This window comes from Crinia signifera, chromosome 1, assembly GCF_055691185.1.
Source record: "Crinia signifera chromosome 1, ASM5569118v1, whole genome shotgun sequence".
NCBI classification, from domain to species: domain Eukaryota; kingdom Metazoa; phylum Chordata; class Amphibia; order Anura; family Myobatrachidae; genus Crinia; species Crinia signifera.
This window is the reverse complement of record NC_139217.1, coordinates 358387308-358402675: the sequence shown is the minus strand read 5'-3', so window position 1 is coordinate 358402675 and position 15368 is coordinate 358387308. Positions and strand designations below refer to the sequence as shown.

General features: G+C 42.1%; 1 protein-coding gene across 2 annotated transcripts in view; it reads left to right on the top strand.

Moving 5' to 3' along the window:
• The window catches only part of TXNRD2 (thioredoxin reductase 2), a 109904-nt gene that overhangs the window by 12725 nt on the left and 81811 nt on the right, over positions 1-15368 (top strand). For both annotated transcript variants that reach the window (XM_083149492.1, XM_083149503.1), the window contains exons 6-7: positions 10152-10230; positions 13979-14041. In XM_083149492.1, the coding sequence (XP_083005618.1) occupies positions 10152-10230; positions 13979-14041 (142 nt within the window). The remainder of the gene's footprint in view (positions 1-10151; positions 10231-13978; positions 14042-15368) is intronic.

Sequence of the window (15368 nt, the reverse complement as noted above, 5' to 3'; positions counted from 1 at the left end):
GACCATGGGGGATACTGGTGTACAGACTGACCATATCCAGAGTGCATAAATGACAATATTTCGGCAAAGGTGGCAGAGCCTGCAACTTGGTAATTAACGTGGTTGTGTTCTTCAGATAGGGGGCCTGCGCCTGGACCACTGGCTGAAAGAAAAAATCCTGGTATTTGGAAATGATGTAATAAATATAAACCCTAGCTGCAATTATCGGGAGGCCTGGTGGAGTGACAGGGTCTTTATGTAGTTTTGGTAAAGTATATAATACCAGAGCGACTGGATGTGCTTGATACAAAGCTTTGTGGGTGGTGTCAGAAATAATGTTATTTTGTACCGCTTGCAGTAAAATTCCATCAAGTTCTATGTTAGAGTCAGACTTCAAGAATTTGATAGATAGGATGAAATTCAATGCAATAAAAATGTGCCATGGTGCCCCTAGATTTGCAGGCTAAAATGTTTTCAGATTGTACCCAACCACAGTATATATAGAAGGTATTGGGTCCATATTTCCGATATAAATGTCATACAATTTTATAATAAAAAGGTTAGGGACCTGTGGCTACTGTATGTTCCTTCTATTTAATGGTTGAAATTATTGTATCTGACCTTCGATGCCAAAAGTATATGGAGTTAACAAGCTAATTTACATAAAAATTAATACACACATCCTTATGAATTTAAAAAAATCACTATAATTCATAAACATTGACAGGCCTTGAAAACTTTATATGAATAAGATTAAAAGCACCAACAATGCCTTGAACAGGAAGTAGCACCGGATTGTCAATTTCCAGTTTGTGAGGTGTAGACAGCAAACAGAAGTTTCCCCTGTTGGCTGGAAGTCTTTCTTTCATGTGCAATGGAAGCACTGGGTCTATCAGCCAACATATTCATGTCCAGGCCACTGGTTCAGATTCATATACAGATTCATACACAGTAAATGAGGAGAAGTCAGAGACCCAAGCCCAGAGTCCACAACGAATTAGGAGTCTGATATATATATATATATATAGTAACATATTAAAGGAATATATTAGTTTCTGGAGCATGGGATTAGACCTAACCAAAAAAAAGAGTTCTTCTTTAATAGGCTCCTTAGATTGAAACTGGCAAATATCTGATGGTTCTTTTAAATCTACTAAGGATGCAGCTCACTTGCCCATGCAGGGGTGGGCAGTCAGCTTGTCTTGGAGTTGCTGTTGAACTACACATCCCAGCATGCGCTGCCACAGTTTTAGTATATTTTATAGCAAAACTGGCAGGGCTTGCTGGGATGTGAAGTCATACAGCAGTTGGAGGGCCACTTATTGCCCACCAGTGTCCTAGGGGAAGAGTAGTGTCAATAAAGGTTTGAGATCACAGGAGCAGACTGCACTGCCAGGCTTAATAGGCAGTTTCCAGGTACCTTCATGCGACAGTGTCACTGTGAGTTCAGTTTTTGCAATAACGGCTGAAGTTGGTGCCATTTAATCACAGTGCTTATAAACATCTGCTTCCATTTGTATTATTGTGAATTAACAATAGCTGTGAAAATGGCATCTTACAGTTACGGTACTTTTTTACACCCTATTGCAGGGCTGGACAAACCGGTTCATGTTTTCCAAATCACCTAGCTGGTGCACCGCTATAGTCATTACTAACTGTCACATTTTCATAACATGCTGCATTCATTCCTACTATAGATCCACAGGTTGCCTGAAATACAAGAACTGTTGGTAGATCTTGGAGGCAGGTTTGGCCACCCCTGCTCTATGGTATTCAGTCTTCGACTACTGCTCAGTTAGGACACCATTCATAGTGAAGTGTGCATGGATCACCAAGTTGTAGCTGGACAGCACATCACTACTTCTTTATTTGTGGCATCCCAGTTTATCAGGGACTTTCTCTTGCACATTTCAATGGAAGGATTGTAAACATTCAGAGCACCAAAGTTCCACATCTCTGCAGTTTACAGTGTTATTTTTTTTTTAATTCAGTCTTTATTAAAGTACATATATAAAACACATACAAATACAAAAACACAGAAAGTACATAACACACATATAAAACTCTACAACTACTACTACTAGGCCGCATCCAAATAACTTTCTGTCCCTCTTCAATACTGTTTTAGTCAGTGGGTTTAGCAATTAGCACTGATAACTAGGAATATTTATCTTCAAGAGTGACTTAATAATATATTGGTGGCGCATTAATAATCAATATGAAAAACACATAAATTATTCTATATGAGAAATAAAAAGAAAAGAGAAAAAAAAAAAAAAGTGTAATATTACAGTGTTACAAAAATTGAGTTCATCAATTCAAACTATCCAAACTATCTTAAGTAAGTGAATTATAACTTCTTCAAATCAATTAGTGCTTATATCCCAAAGTGTTAGTGTCTTATTCAATCTAACACAACCCAACCTTAATACTAAATACTCACTATATTAAATTCATCCATTCAAATTGCTAACCACTCGTATGAAGCATTCATTTACACGTTTGATAAGTGAACCATTTAAAAAACCGTTAATCAATGTGATCCAGTGTCTATGTGTTCAACCTAACATTATTCCTAGTAGCCAATCAATTTTTTAATTGCTAAACCCTGTCAGTGTCTATCTTACCTATCTAGCTATACTCAGAACTCTATGAGGTAGACCTTATACTTAACTATGTGTAGTAGCAAGACGACATCCACTTTGCCCAAATTTTTCGATGCTTTCTAACCACCCCTCTTGAGGCATAAACCATTTTATCCAGCTTACATGTTTTATTAACTAACCCAACCCAGTCTCCAAAAGAGGGGGCCTTCGCGACCATCCATGACCTGGCAACGATCACTTTTGCAATGGCACTTAAATTTCGCCCCAGTCCTCTAATTTCGGATGGGCAAGACCCCACTTCCCAACTACCCATAATCATGGAAACAGGAGTAAGCTCGTCCAACTTAAACCCCAGATTGACCATCGCCTTCTTCACGCCACTCCAGAACTGCCGAAGAACGTCACAGTCCCACAGCAGATGCCAAAAAGACCCCGGTAGTGTTTTACATTTAGGACACCCATCCGAGTGCGTACCAGATATCCTCCCCCGCATCTCTGGAGTAACATAAATCCTATGGAAAATATTAAATTGCACCTGTTGGATACGAGCTATAGTAGTGGCTCTACTGGGTGCCGCCAGTATATCGGTCCAGGGAGCCTGCGCTAGTTCGGGAATATCTTTCTCCCACTTATTTTTCAGGCTTGGGAGATCTTCCTGCTGCCAGTTATCTAATAAGAATCTATATAATTTGGACAAACTTCTTAAAGGGCCTAACTTTATAAGCATAAGTTTGCAGGGGGAGTCCACAATCTGGAACCGGCTATCCCTTTTGCCACTTAACAATGCACTCCTGATCTGATAGTATCTAATTAGCATACTATTTGGGAGCAAAAACTCCTCCTGGAGCTCCTCAAATAGTTTAAATTGATCCCCATTAAATATCTGGCCCATCGTCTGAATCCCAAATTTCCCCCATATCTCCCATCCTTGCTGGGCCTTTATTGTTGTGGTGGATTTAAAGGAAAATATAGGGGTATCTGGGTCTGTCTCGTGGTATTGCAAAATTTTACTCACTGCCCCCCACACCAATATAGATTGTCTAATAATAGAGGGCATTCCCTGTCGCAGATCTCCCGAAAGAATGATCTGCCGCATGGAATATTGCCTGTTAAATTGAGCAGCCAATTCCCTATCCTCAACAGTAAAACCACTGTCCTGAATCCAGGGACTAATGTGCATCAATTGCGAAGCCAGGTAATACAGTTTCATGTTAGGCAGGGCCAGACCCCCTTTAGTTTTGTCTCTACACAGGGTAGCCACCTTTACCCTGGCACGTTTATTTTGCCAAATAAAAGAGGACAAAATACCGTCGATCTCCTTAAAAAATTTATTACTAATATATACTGGTGAATGATGAAGAACATACAATATCCTTGGAAGGATGGCCATCTTAATCAGGTTGACCCTGCCAATCTGGTTGATAGGTAGCTTCATCCATCTTTTAAATTTATTTCGGATATCTAGTACCAAAGGAATCAAATTATCCTGAATATATTCCTTAGAGTTCGCAGATACGTAAACTCCCAGGTATTTAAATCTTGTGACTCTTTTTATTGGAAAATTTGTTTGTATATTAACTGTGCCCCTTCCTACTAACAAAAAATTAGATTTGTCCCAGTTCATGGAGATCCCTGAGTACCGACCGAATTCCTCCAGGCACATAAAGACTGTTGACAAATCTCTAACAGGGTTCGAAATACCCACCAGTAGGTCGTCGGCGTATAAAGAAACCATGTTATTTTTACCCTCCTGGCATCCGATGTTAACGCCCAGTTTAGCTCTTAACGCACAAGCCAGGGGTTCCACCGCCACCGCAAACAGTAGTGGGGATAGGGGACACCCCTGACGAGTACCCCTCGCAAGATCGAAGGGAGATGTTACATACCCGTTAATAGAGACTCTCGCCACCGGTTTTTGATACATCAACTTAATACAGTTGATGAAGCCGTCTCCAAAACCGAAGGCTCTCAGAGTCGCCCACAAATACTCCCATTCTATAACATCGAATGCTTTTTGCGCGTCAAAAGAGGCAACCGCGGCCAACGTACTTCCTGCATCAAAGCTCTGAATGTAGGAGTATACTCGTCTTAAATTGACCGCGGTAGATTTTCCCGCTCTAAAACCGGTTTGGTCCGGATGCACAATATGGTCCACCATCCTTCCCAACCGTATAGCCAGAATTTTTGCAAATATTTTTGCATCCGTATTCATGATGGAAATAGGGCGATAGGATTCTAATTTATGTTGATCCTTCCCAGCCTTCGGGATCATTGAAATTACAGCCGCAGACATGGTGGGTGGAAAAGACCCCTCTTTTAGGATGGTGCTAAATAGCGTCAACAATTCGGGTGCCAGAGTCTCCATGTGCCTCTGGTAGAACTCGGCCGGCAATCCGTCTAAACCTGGCGCTTTATTTCTAGGAAGATTTTTAATCACTGTTTTAATTTCTTCTATACTAATGGGAGAATCTAAATAATCTCTAGCCTCATCAGATAATTTAGGTAGATTTAAGGAAGATAAGAATTTTATAATGGAGTCAGCGTTGATATGCAACTGCGAGCGGTAAGTATCAGCATGAAAAGAACGAAAGGCAGCTGCAATGGCGGGAGTATCAGTCAAGTTCTCTCCTGATGGTAGATTAATACTAGCAATGGTTCTAACGGGAGCTTCCTGTTTAACTAGGAGTGCTAACCATTTGCCAGCTCGATCCAGATTAGCTGACCTACATTGGTCACCCACCGTAACCCTACGAGATTCAACATCGAATTGGTAATCAACCATTTCTTGCTGAGCCACCTGCCATGTTCGCCTATCTACTTCCGAGCCCGATGTTATATAGGTAGCCTCCCTTTCCGTAACGACCCTTTCTAGGCCTTGAGATATCAACCGATGAGTTTTCTTAGCATGGGCAATTTTGCTAATCAGTACGCCCCTAGCGAAAGCCTTAAAGGCTTCCCAGACGAATATCGGGTTGGCTGTGCTGTTATTAATTGCAAAGAATTCATTAAACTTATCATTTAGTACCTCCTGATTGCCTAGCTGTGTTAGCCAGAACGGCCGAAGCTTCCAATAACTGAAACCCTTATCTATGTCCAAATCCAGTTCCACCACTATAGGGGAGTGGTCGGATACTCCCCGGGGTTTGTATTCAATATGCTGCACCCTGCTTAACAACCCTTGGGACACCAACACCAAATCGATTCTTGACCAGATGTTATGCGTACTGGAATAACAGGAGTATTGTCTACTGGCTGGGTTTTTCATACGCCAAGGATCCGACCAACCCAGGTCTCCCAAAAAATCTCTAAATTTACTATTTTCCTGTTTCCAATTGGAGTGGGGTTTCCATCTATCTAGAACTGCATCGATGACTTTATTAAAATCCCCCAAAACAATGGTTTGTGCCTCCGGAAAATCGGCAACAAATTCAGCCGCCTCTTTAATCACATCGTAGGAAAACGGGGGTGGTATGTATACTGAAAGGATGCACAACCTAAATCGGCCTACACGGCCTTCCAAAAATACATACCTTCCCTGCGGATCAGTTTTTACTGACCCCAAAACAAAGGGACATCCTTTCTTAATTAAGATAGACACTCCCCGAGACGAGGACGTGAATGGGGCATGAAAGAGAGAGCCAAGCCAAGAACGTTTCAAAGCGGACAACCTATCCCCTACCAAATGCGTCTCCTGAAGACAAATTATATCCGCTTCGTACTTTTTAGTTTGATTTAACACTAAGGCACGCTTAACTCTCTCATTCAGTCCCCTCACATTCCAACTCACTATCCGAATTCCCATTGAATTTCAAGTAAGATTATCCAACAGTAAGCATAAAGAAGACACTTAAACTGGGTGCGGCCTACAACACTTACACAACAACACAAATACACTCCCCACCCAACCTCCCCCCACCCTGTATGTCCTAGCCTAGGCATACCTTACCCACCAATTCCCTTCCTCTTCTTGGGACTTTAAATCTCAACCACTTACCCCCCCCCCTCCACTTCCCCCCGTATGAGAAAAGGAAAAAAAAATAGCCCAACATTATATCAGGTGTCCCCAGACCTCCAAGAACCCACCCAACCGCACTTCACTTATTCATTATGGCAGCTACTAACAAAACTTTAGGCAACTTTGTTCTTATTTGGCTAAGACTTGACGTTTTCCAGGTTTGGTAGAGTCCAGCCAGGCAGCCGCCTCAGCAGGCACAGCAAAAAACTTTGTTTCTCCTTCATACACCACCCTCAAGGTCGAGGGGTACTGCATGTTGTATTTTAAACCCAGTTCTCTCAAGCGGGATTTCACATCAAAGAACTTTGCCCTGTCACGCTGAACCTCAATAGGGAAGTCGGGAAAAATAGCGATTCTTTTTCCGTTATATATCAACTCTCCTTTTTCTCTAGAGAGCCTCAGCACTGTATCCCGGTCTTTGAAATGGAGTATCTTTGCAATCAAAGTCCGAGGCCTGGCCCCCGGTATTGGGGCACGCCCAGAAATTCGGTGCGCCCGTTCAATTGAGAACTGTGGTGAGAACTCTTCTCTCCCGAAAGTCTGCACCAACCAATCTTCCAAAAATTTTTCCACCTCCCTGCCTTCCGCACGCTCGTCAAAACCAATAAAGCGCACATTATTGCGCCTTAACCTCCCCTCCATATCTGTTAATTTTGATCGAAGCCCGCGTATATCAGCAGTAATCGCTTTCACTTGGTTACTGAGGGGGGTAACACAATCCTCCAGGGCAGATATTCTACTTTCCACTTCTACCAGCCTAGTACAGGTTTTTTCCATATCTTGCCTTATTGTGGAAATGTCCACCTGTACCATGCCCAGCTGCTCAAGAAGTTTAGATTCACACTTTCCCACAGCATCCAATACTTGCTGTAAAGTAACCTCTGGGGGGGTCTGCACCTGCCCACCCTTGGCTGGAGAGGACGAGGGTGTGGCTGCTTGAGATGTATTGCTCAGCTGCGATTGATTACGAGAAAACTTCTCCAATTTTGCCGCAGCAGAGCTTTGGCCAGTCTTGCCCATATTTGCGATTGTAATTGCGACACAACAGCCAGATTATGAAAAGGAAAGTGAAGGAAAGGCGGCTGACTCCTAAAGGTACAGTAGCCCAGCACACCTACAAAAAATCTCTGCCTGTATAGTAGTCAATTCGAACTGCCGACACAATCCCCCTGCTTTCTCACCCCCTGCACCTCCTCTGTCAGGGCAATTGAGACAACAGGTGTACACTCCGTTAGGGGGTCACAGAGTATCAGAGCGTGATCTATGTACACCCGTCGAAGATGTTCCAAGTAAAGCTCTATTGGGGGGTGGGCGGCCGTCTCTGTCAGGAGTATTATATTACCACCTTGGCAAAAAAAGTCAAAACAACCCGGTAAAAACCCGGGTACCTTGGAGGAGGTTAAACACCAAGCCTGCTGTATTATATCCAATTGATAATATATGTCCGCACACTCACACTGTTAGACAATGTTAGTAACGCTGAGCCAAGATCCGTAGCTACCAACTGTTGTAAGTTTGTTAGTAGAGCCAAGTATACCGCAGGTATTGATATTTGGCAGCAACTGGTTAGCTGCTGCTACTCACTGTTAGATGACTTGCTCACTAATACACCGGAACACTGTAGGTCGCAGCCAGGGACAGCAACTCAGCTCAACTGGCCACACATGGCTTAGGCTTGATCCAATGCAGATCAGTAGCGTTCTGCTACTGCTCCCCTCCAGCCAATCCTGGTATTTGGAAATGATGTAATAAATGTAAACCCTAGCTGCAATTATCGGGAGGCCTGGTGGAGTGACAGGGTCTTTATGTAGTTTTGGTAAAGTATATAATACCAGAGCGACTGGATGTGCTTGATACAAAGCTTTGTGGGTGGTGTCAGAAATAATGTTATTTTGTACCGCTTGCAGTAAAATTCCATCAAGTTCTATGTTAGAGTCAGACTTCAAGAATTTGATAGATAGGATGAAATTCAATGCAATAAAAATGTGCCATGGTGCCCCTAGATTTGCAGGCTAAAATGTTTTCAGATTGTACCCAACCACAGTATATATAGAAGGTATTGGGTCCATATTTCCGATATAAATGTCATACAATTTTATAATAAAAAGGTTAGGGACCTGTGGCTACTGTATGTTCCTTCTATTTAATGGTTGAAATTATTGTATCTGACCTTCGATGCCAAAAGTATATGGAGTTAACAAGCTAATTTACATAAAAATTAATACACACATCCTTATGAATTTAAAAAAATCACTATAATTCATAAACATTGACAGGCCTTGAAAACTTTATATGAATAAGATTAAAAGCACCAACAATGCCTTGAACAGGAAGTAGCACCGGATTGTCAATTTCCAGTTTGTGAGGTGTAGACAGCAAACAGAAGTTTCCCCTGTTGGCTGGAAGTCTTTCTTTCATGTGCAATGGAAGCACTGGGTCTATCAGCCAACATATTCATGTCCAGGCCACTGGTTCAGATTCATATACAGATTCATACACAGTAAATGAGGAGAAGTCAGAGACCCAAGCCCAGAGTCCACAACGAATTAGGAGTCTGATATATATATATATAGTAACATATTAAAGGAATATATTAGTTTCTGGAGCATGGGATTAGACCTAACCAAAAAAAAGAGTTCTTCTTTAATAGGCTCCTTAGATTGAAACTGGCAAATATCTGATGGTTCTTTTAAATCTACTAAGGATGCAGCTCACTTGCCCATGCAGGGGTGGGCAGTCAGCTTGTCTTGGAGTTGCTGTTGAACTACACATCCCAGCATGCGCTGCCACAGTTTTAGTATATTTTATAGCAAAACTGGCAGGGCTTGCTGGGATGTGAAGTCATACAGCAGTTGGAGGGCCACTTATTGCCCACCAGTGTCCTAGGGGAAGAGTAGTGTCAATAAAGGTTTGAGATCACAGGAGCAGACTGCACTGCCAGGCTTAATAGGCAGTTTCCAGGTACCTTCATGCGACAGTGTCACTGTGAGTTCAGTTTTTGCAATAACGGCTGAAGTTGGTGCCATTTAATCACAGTGCTTATAAACATCTGCTTCCATTTGTATTATTGTGAATTAACAATAGCTGTGAAAATGGCATCTTACAGTTACGGTACTTTTTTACACCCTATTGCAGGGCTGGACAAACCGGTTCATGTTTTCCAAATCACCTAGCTGGTGCACCGCTATAGTCATTACTAACTGTCACATTTTCATAACATGCTGCATTCATTCCTACTATAGATCCACAGGTTGCCTGAAATACAAGAACTGTTGGTAGATCTTGGAGGCAGGTTTGGCCACCCCTGCTCTATGGTATTCAGTCTTCGACTACTGCTCAGTTAGGACACCATTCATAGTGAAGTGTGCATGGATCACCAAGTTGTAGCTGGACAGCACATCACTACTTCTTTATTTGTGGCATCCCAGTTTATCAGGGACTTTCTCTTGCACATTTCAATGGAAGGATTGTAAACATTCAGAGCACCAAAGTTCCACATCTCTGCAGTTTACAGTGTTATTACATCTATTTGTTTTCTTGTGCTTCAACAGGAAGGTGAAATATTTTAACTTGAAGGCCAGTCTCGTAGATGAACACACCGTGCAAGGGCTAACAGACAAAGGAAAAGAGGTTTGTTTCTGTGATAGAAGGCAAAGGTTAGTTCTAGTTAACAAAATATTTTGTTCAAGGGTATAAATGAAGTTCAGCAATATGTATCCCTGTCCCCACTAGCAGATCTGTAGTCGTCCCATTCTTATGCTGATAATGATATACCTCTGTATCTAGTCTAATGGCCAAATGCAATGACCTGGGTCTGTCCTGTGTCATTTCAAAATGTCATCTATGGATGGGTAGGCTCTCCATGTATTTGTGTTCTTGGAAATCCAAAAAGACTTTGGAGGTATTACCCTTTGAATGAGATGGTTTGTGCCCGTAGTGGCCAAAATTATCTCTCAAGCGGCAAAATGTTGATTCCTCCCTATAAGTACACATACACCCAAACCCAAAGGCTAAAATCCTTTCTGCAGTGAGGCCATGGGGGGTGGTTTATTAGTGAAAGGCCCCTTGCAGTAGTAGACATGTATGGTCATGCAAGTGCCAGAGTTTTAAGCCCACAGATAATTGTAGATCATTGTAGATCTAAATGGTCTAATCTGTGAATGAAGACATTTTGGATGAGTATATGAAGGTGTGTACACACTTAGTATTACAATATATACAATTTAGACTGTCTGCATACAATTTAGACTATATAGTGCAGATCTGCACTATATAGTCTATGTAGCCGAGACTTTCTGGCTTCATAGTTCACATGGATTTTGAAAAAAAAAATTAAGAAATGTGTATTTGGTCTGTTTTTCGTAAGGCTATATCTAAATTTAAATGTATATTTTTCATCTATTGAATATACACTGTTCAAAAAAATAAAGGGAACACTCAAACAACACAATGTAACTCCAAGTCAATCACACTTTTGTGAAATCAAACTGTCCACTTAGGAAGCAACACTGATTGACAATCAATTTCACATGCTGTTGTGCAAATGGAATAGACAACAGGTGGAAATTAAGACCCCCCCAATAAAGGAGTTGTTCTGCAGGTGGTGACCACAGACCACTTCTCAGCTCCTATGCTTTCTGGCTGATGTTTTGGTCACTTTTGAAAGCTGGCGGTGATTTCACTCTAGTGGTAGCATGAGACTGAGTCTACAACCCACACAAGTGGCTCAGGTAGTGCAGCTCATCCAGGATGGCACATCAATGCGAGCTGTGGCAAGAAGGTTTGCTGTGTCTATCAGCGTAGTGTCCAGAGCATGGATGCGCAACCAGGAGACAGGCCAGTACATCAGGAGACGTGTAGGAGGCCATAGGAGGGCAACAACCCAGCAGCAGAACCGCTACCTCCACCTTTGTGCAAGGAGGAACAGGAGGAGCACTGCCAGAGCTCTGCAAAATGACCTCCAGCAGGCCACAAATGTGCATGTGTCTACTCAAACGGTCAGAAACAGACTCCATGATACTGGTATGAGGGCCCGCCGTCCACAGTTGGGAGTTGTGCTTACAGTCCGACACCGTGCAGGGCGTTTGGCATTTGCCAGAGAACACCAAGATTGGCAAATTTGCTACTGATGCCCTGTGCTCTTCACAGATAAAAGCAGGTTTACACTGAGCACGTGACAGAGTCTGGAGACACCAAGGAGAACGTTCTGCTGCCTGCAACATCCTTCAGCATGACCGGTTTGGCAGTGGGTCAGTAATGGTGTGGGTTGCATTTCTTTTTGGGGCCGTATAGCCCTCCATATGTTTGCCAGAGGTAGCCTGACTGCCATTAGGTACTGAGATGAGATTATCAGACCCCTTGCGAGACCATATGCTGGTGCAGGTGGCCCTGGGTTCCTCCTAATGCAAGACAATGCACCACAGACTGTCCAGGAGCTGGCAGATGCTTTAGTCCAGGTCTGGGAGGAGATCCCTCAGGAGACTATCCGCCACCTCATCAGGAGCATGCCCAGGCATTGTAGGGAGGTCATACAGGCACGTGGTGGCCACACACACACTACTGAGCCTTATTTTTACTTTTTTTAAGGACATTACATCAAAGTTGGATCAGCCTGTAGTGTGTTTTTCCACTTCAATTTTGAGTGTTACTCCAAATCCAGACCTCCATGGGTTAATAAATTTGATTTCCATTGATCATTTTCGTGTGATTTTGTTGTCAGCACATTCAACTATATAAAGAACAAAGTATTTAATAAGAATATTCCATTCATTCAGATCTAGGAAGTGTTATGCTAGTGTTCCCTTATTTTTTTGAGCAATGTGTATATATATATTTATATATATATATATATATATATATATATATATATATATATATATTTTTTTTTTTTTTTTATTAAGAAAAACTGGGTCAAGTGACTTTCACTGGAATAAATATCCCTTCCTATCAACGATCTTGAGTTGCAGGTGCTTCTCTGTGCTGCCAAGCCTTACAAGGGCCAATCCAGTAAAAATTGAATTTGACAACATGATGGCAAAGTCTTTTACCAACCACCAAATGGGAACCAGGAGCTTTTTGGCGATACAATAAATATCCATGATCTAGCATTGGGCAGAACACAATGTCCCAGCTATTTCCGCAGTTATCAGTGAGTGGACAATTGAGTAGCTGCCCTCCTCATTTGGGGACCAACATGATGAAAATAAATGTGATAGTAGCACTTAATTAACCAAGACTAGGAAATATATATGAAGAACAGGTATGTAATATAAATCTAAAAAGCTGTTAGACATAAAATGACTAAATAGTAATGCACAAGGTCTGAAATCATTCAGGTATTGTAATACAATCCGTTCCTATTAGCGCCTCCGTGTGAGCAGCAAATATCCTGCTGATAGTATTAGGAAAACTAGTTGGAAAAAGTTATTTTTCAGATATAGTTACTACAGTTCACCGTTGGAGGAATATCCTTCATTGAAAGCATGCTCGCAAAATCCTCAGCTACAGTATATTGACAGTGTCTGGAGCCCAGTGTCAGCTGAAATAAGTCCAAATGGTTTGTAATCCAACAGCGTTTGCATCATAGCAGCTTTTTCAAGTGAGTGAACACTTGAGTAGCTTCCCTTATTTGGGGACAACCAGAGATCAACAAGATGGCCTCTTGGCTAAACAACAAAGTGTATTACTACTGCAGGAGAACTCTGGACACAAGGGGTGTCCTTAGATGCTGCGACATTGCTTGGGACCACAACCTAATGTACAGTACCTCTTTTCTTCAATTCCTTTTCTCCCTTGGGTTCTAAAGAAAGTCATGTCCGCAGGAGCAGCAGTCATCATCATTGCTCCAGATTAGCCCAGAAGGTCATGGTAAACCAATACATGGCTGCCATTATGGCAGTTGCTGCTCAGAGATAACGTGTGAAGTCAAGGTCCTCTTTTCCAACAGGACTTGTCTAGCTTTAACGGTAGACATTCCTGGAGCTGCTGATGGCACGATTCTTTGAGCAAAAGTATTTTTGTGTACAGGTGATTTCGGACTTGATACTCATAGGGAATAAAGTGCTGAAAGGATTTGGAATGGTTTTGGCAGTATGGCAGGGGGAACCCCATGCTTCAGATTTCCTTGCTATAATGTTCCAGCTCTGGTTTGTGTCCACATGTGTATAGCAAAGCAAAATGTGTTTAACCAGTTTCTAGACACCTTTTTAGTCTGAAACTTTATAGATTAACAAAGTAATGTGTCCAATATAGACCCTTAGCATATGTGGTGAAGACTATGGCTAGGTGAAATGGGTTATTTTGTGGCGCAGTTGCCTATGTTACAACTGATCATTTTGTCTCTCGAGTTACTCATTTGTTTTTTTACTCCTTATATTAGACGGTAGTGACTGCAAACTACATAGTCCTAGCTACTGGAGGAAGACCAAAATACCCTACAAATGTAAGAAAGTTATTATTATTAGTATTATTATTATTATTATTTATAAGGTGACACAATTTGTATGTGCCTCCCTGAATCCATCAGTATTGCATTGTGCAGTACTGTACCTGACAATTTTGCCCTGGATTCTTCATTTGTGCCCCCTGAACCATTGATCTTCTAATTCCTTTGTCCACCTGTTTAAATTGTATATAGATATTGTAATTGTGATTAGCACCATTTAACCTGGTAGTTATCAATGAATGCACTTTTCTACCCACTCCACTTTCATAGCTACTGTGATTTTATGCTGCTGTGATTATCGCCAACACTGGGATCTCATTCCAACCCTCTTCTCAGCTACCCTCACTGTTCAGCTGACTCATCCACCTACCTGATGTTACTTACATAATCTGCCTCATTCCCTTTCTCCCTTCTATAGTCCATTCCATTCTCCCTGTTACTGTGTTCTGCCCTGTGACCTTACCAGACTCCACACTTTATGTATTTCCCACTTTGCCTCTCCCTACCTCTGGCCAACATGTGCAATTGACTGTTCTCTTCCTTCCTACCCCAACTCCATGCAACCCTTTCCCTTCCACTTTGCACCTTTCACATGTCTCATCTACAATATATCAATCCATACATGCAAAAGACTCTGCTATCCGCGCCCAACCCTGCTTTTTACCTGAATCATCTGGAATGTCATATCTGTCCCATCCTTAACCACATTGTAAAATAACAAGAAATTTGATGCAACTGTAAATTATGTTTAGCCAAAGCATTTTTTATGTCATTTACTACATTTATTTAATGAGTGTTTTGCGTATTCTTTCAGTTCATTTTTACGCATTACTTTTCCTCACCCAACAGTTTATAATCTCATCCACTATTTATGAAACTTGAATTACTGTATAATCTCTAGTACCTGTGCATGGTTGTAGAAGGCCTAATAATAATTTATTGGTGGTACTTGAGGACAGTGGCATCAAGAGCGCTGAGGCGGCGGCGGCGGGTATGTTTGTATGTGTGTTACTTACCCGGGTCCCGCTTCCCCCTCCCCTGTTGCAGGGAGCTGGGCAGTTGGGAGAGAGATGACAGGCTGCAGAACAGCCTCTCTCCCCAGCTCAGCACAAGCTGCTCAATGCTGTGTGCTGAGCTGGAGAGATAGGAATGCTCTGGCGACCCCGCCTGGTGGCAATGCCTCCTTCATGTTACCGGGGCTCGGCCGACCCGTCGATGTCCCTACTTGTGAATTGGAATTGAGATCCTTTGTTCTAGATTTGTTTTCACCTTTTCTGAGGCTTGTTGACAACCTTTATGTAATTTGAATAGTTCCATCACATGC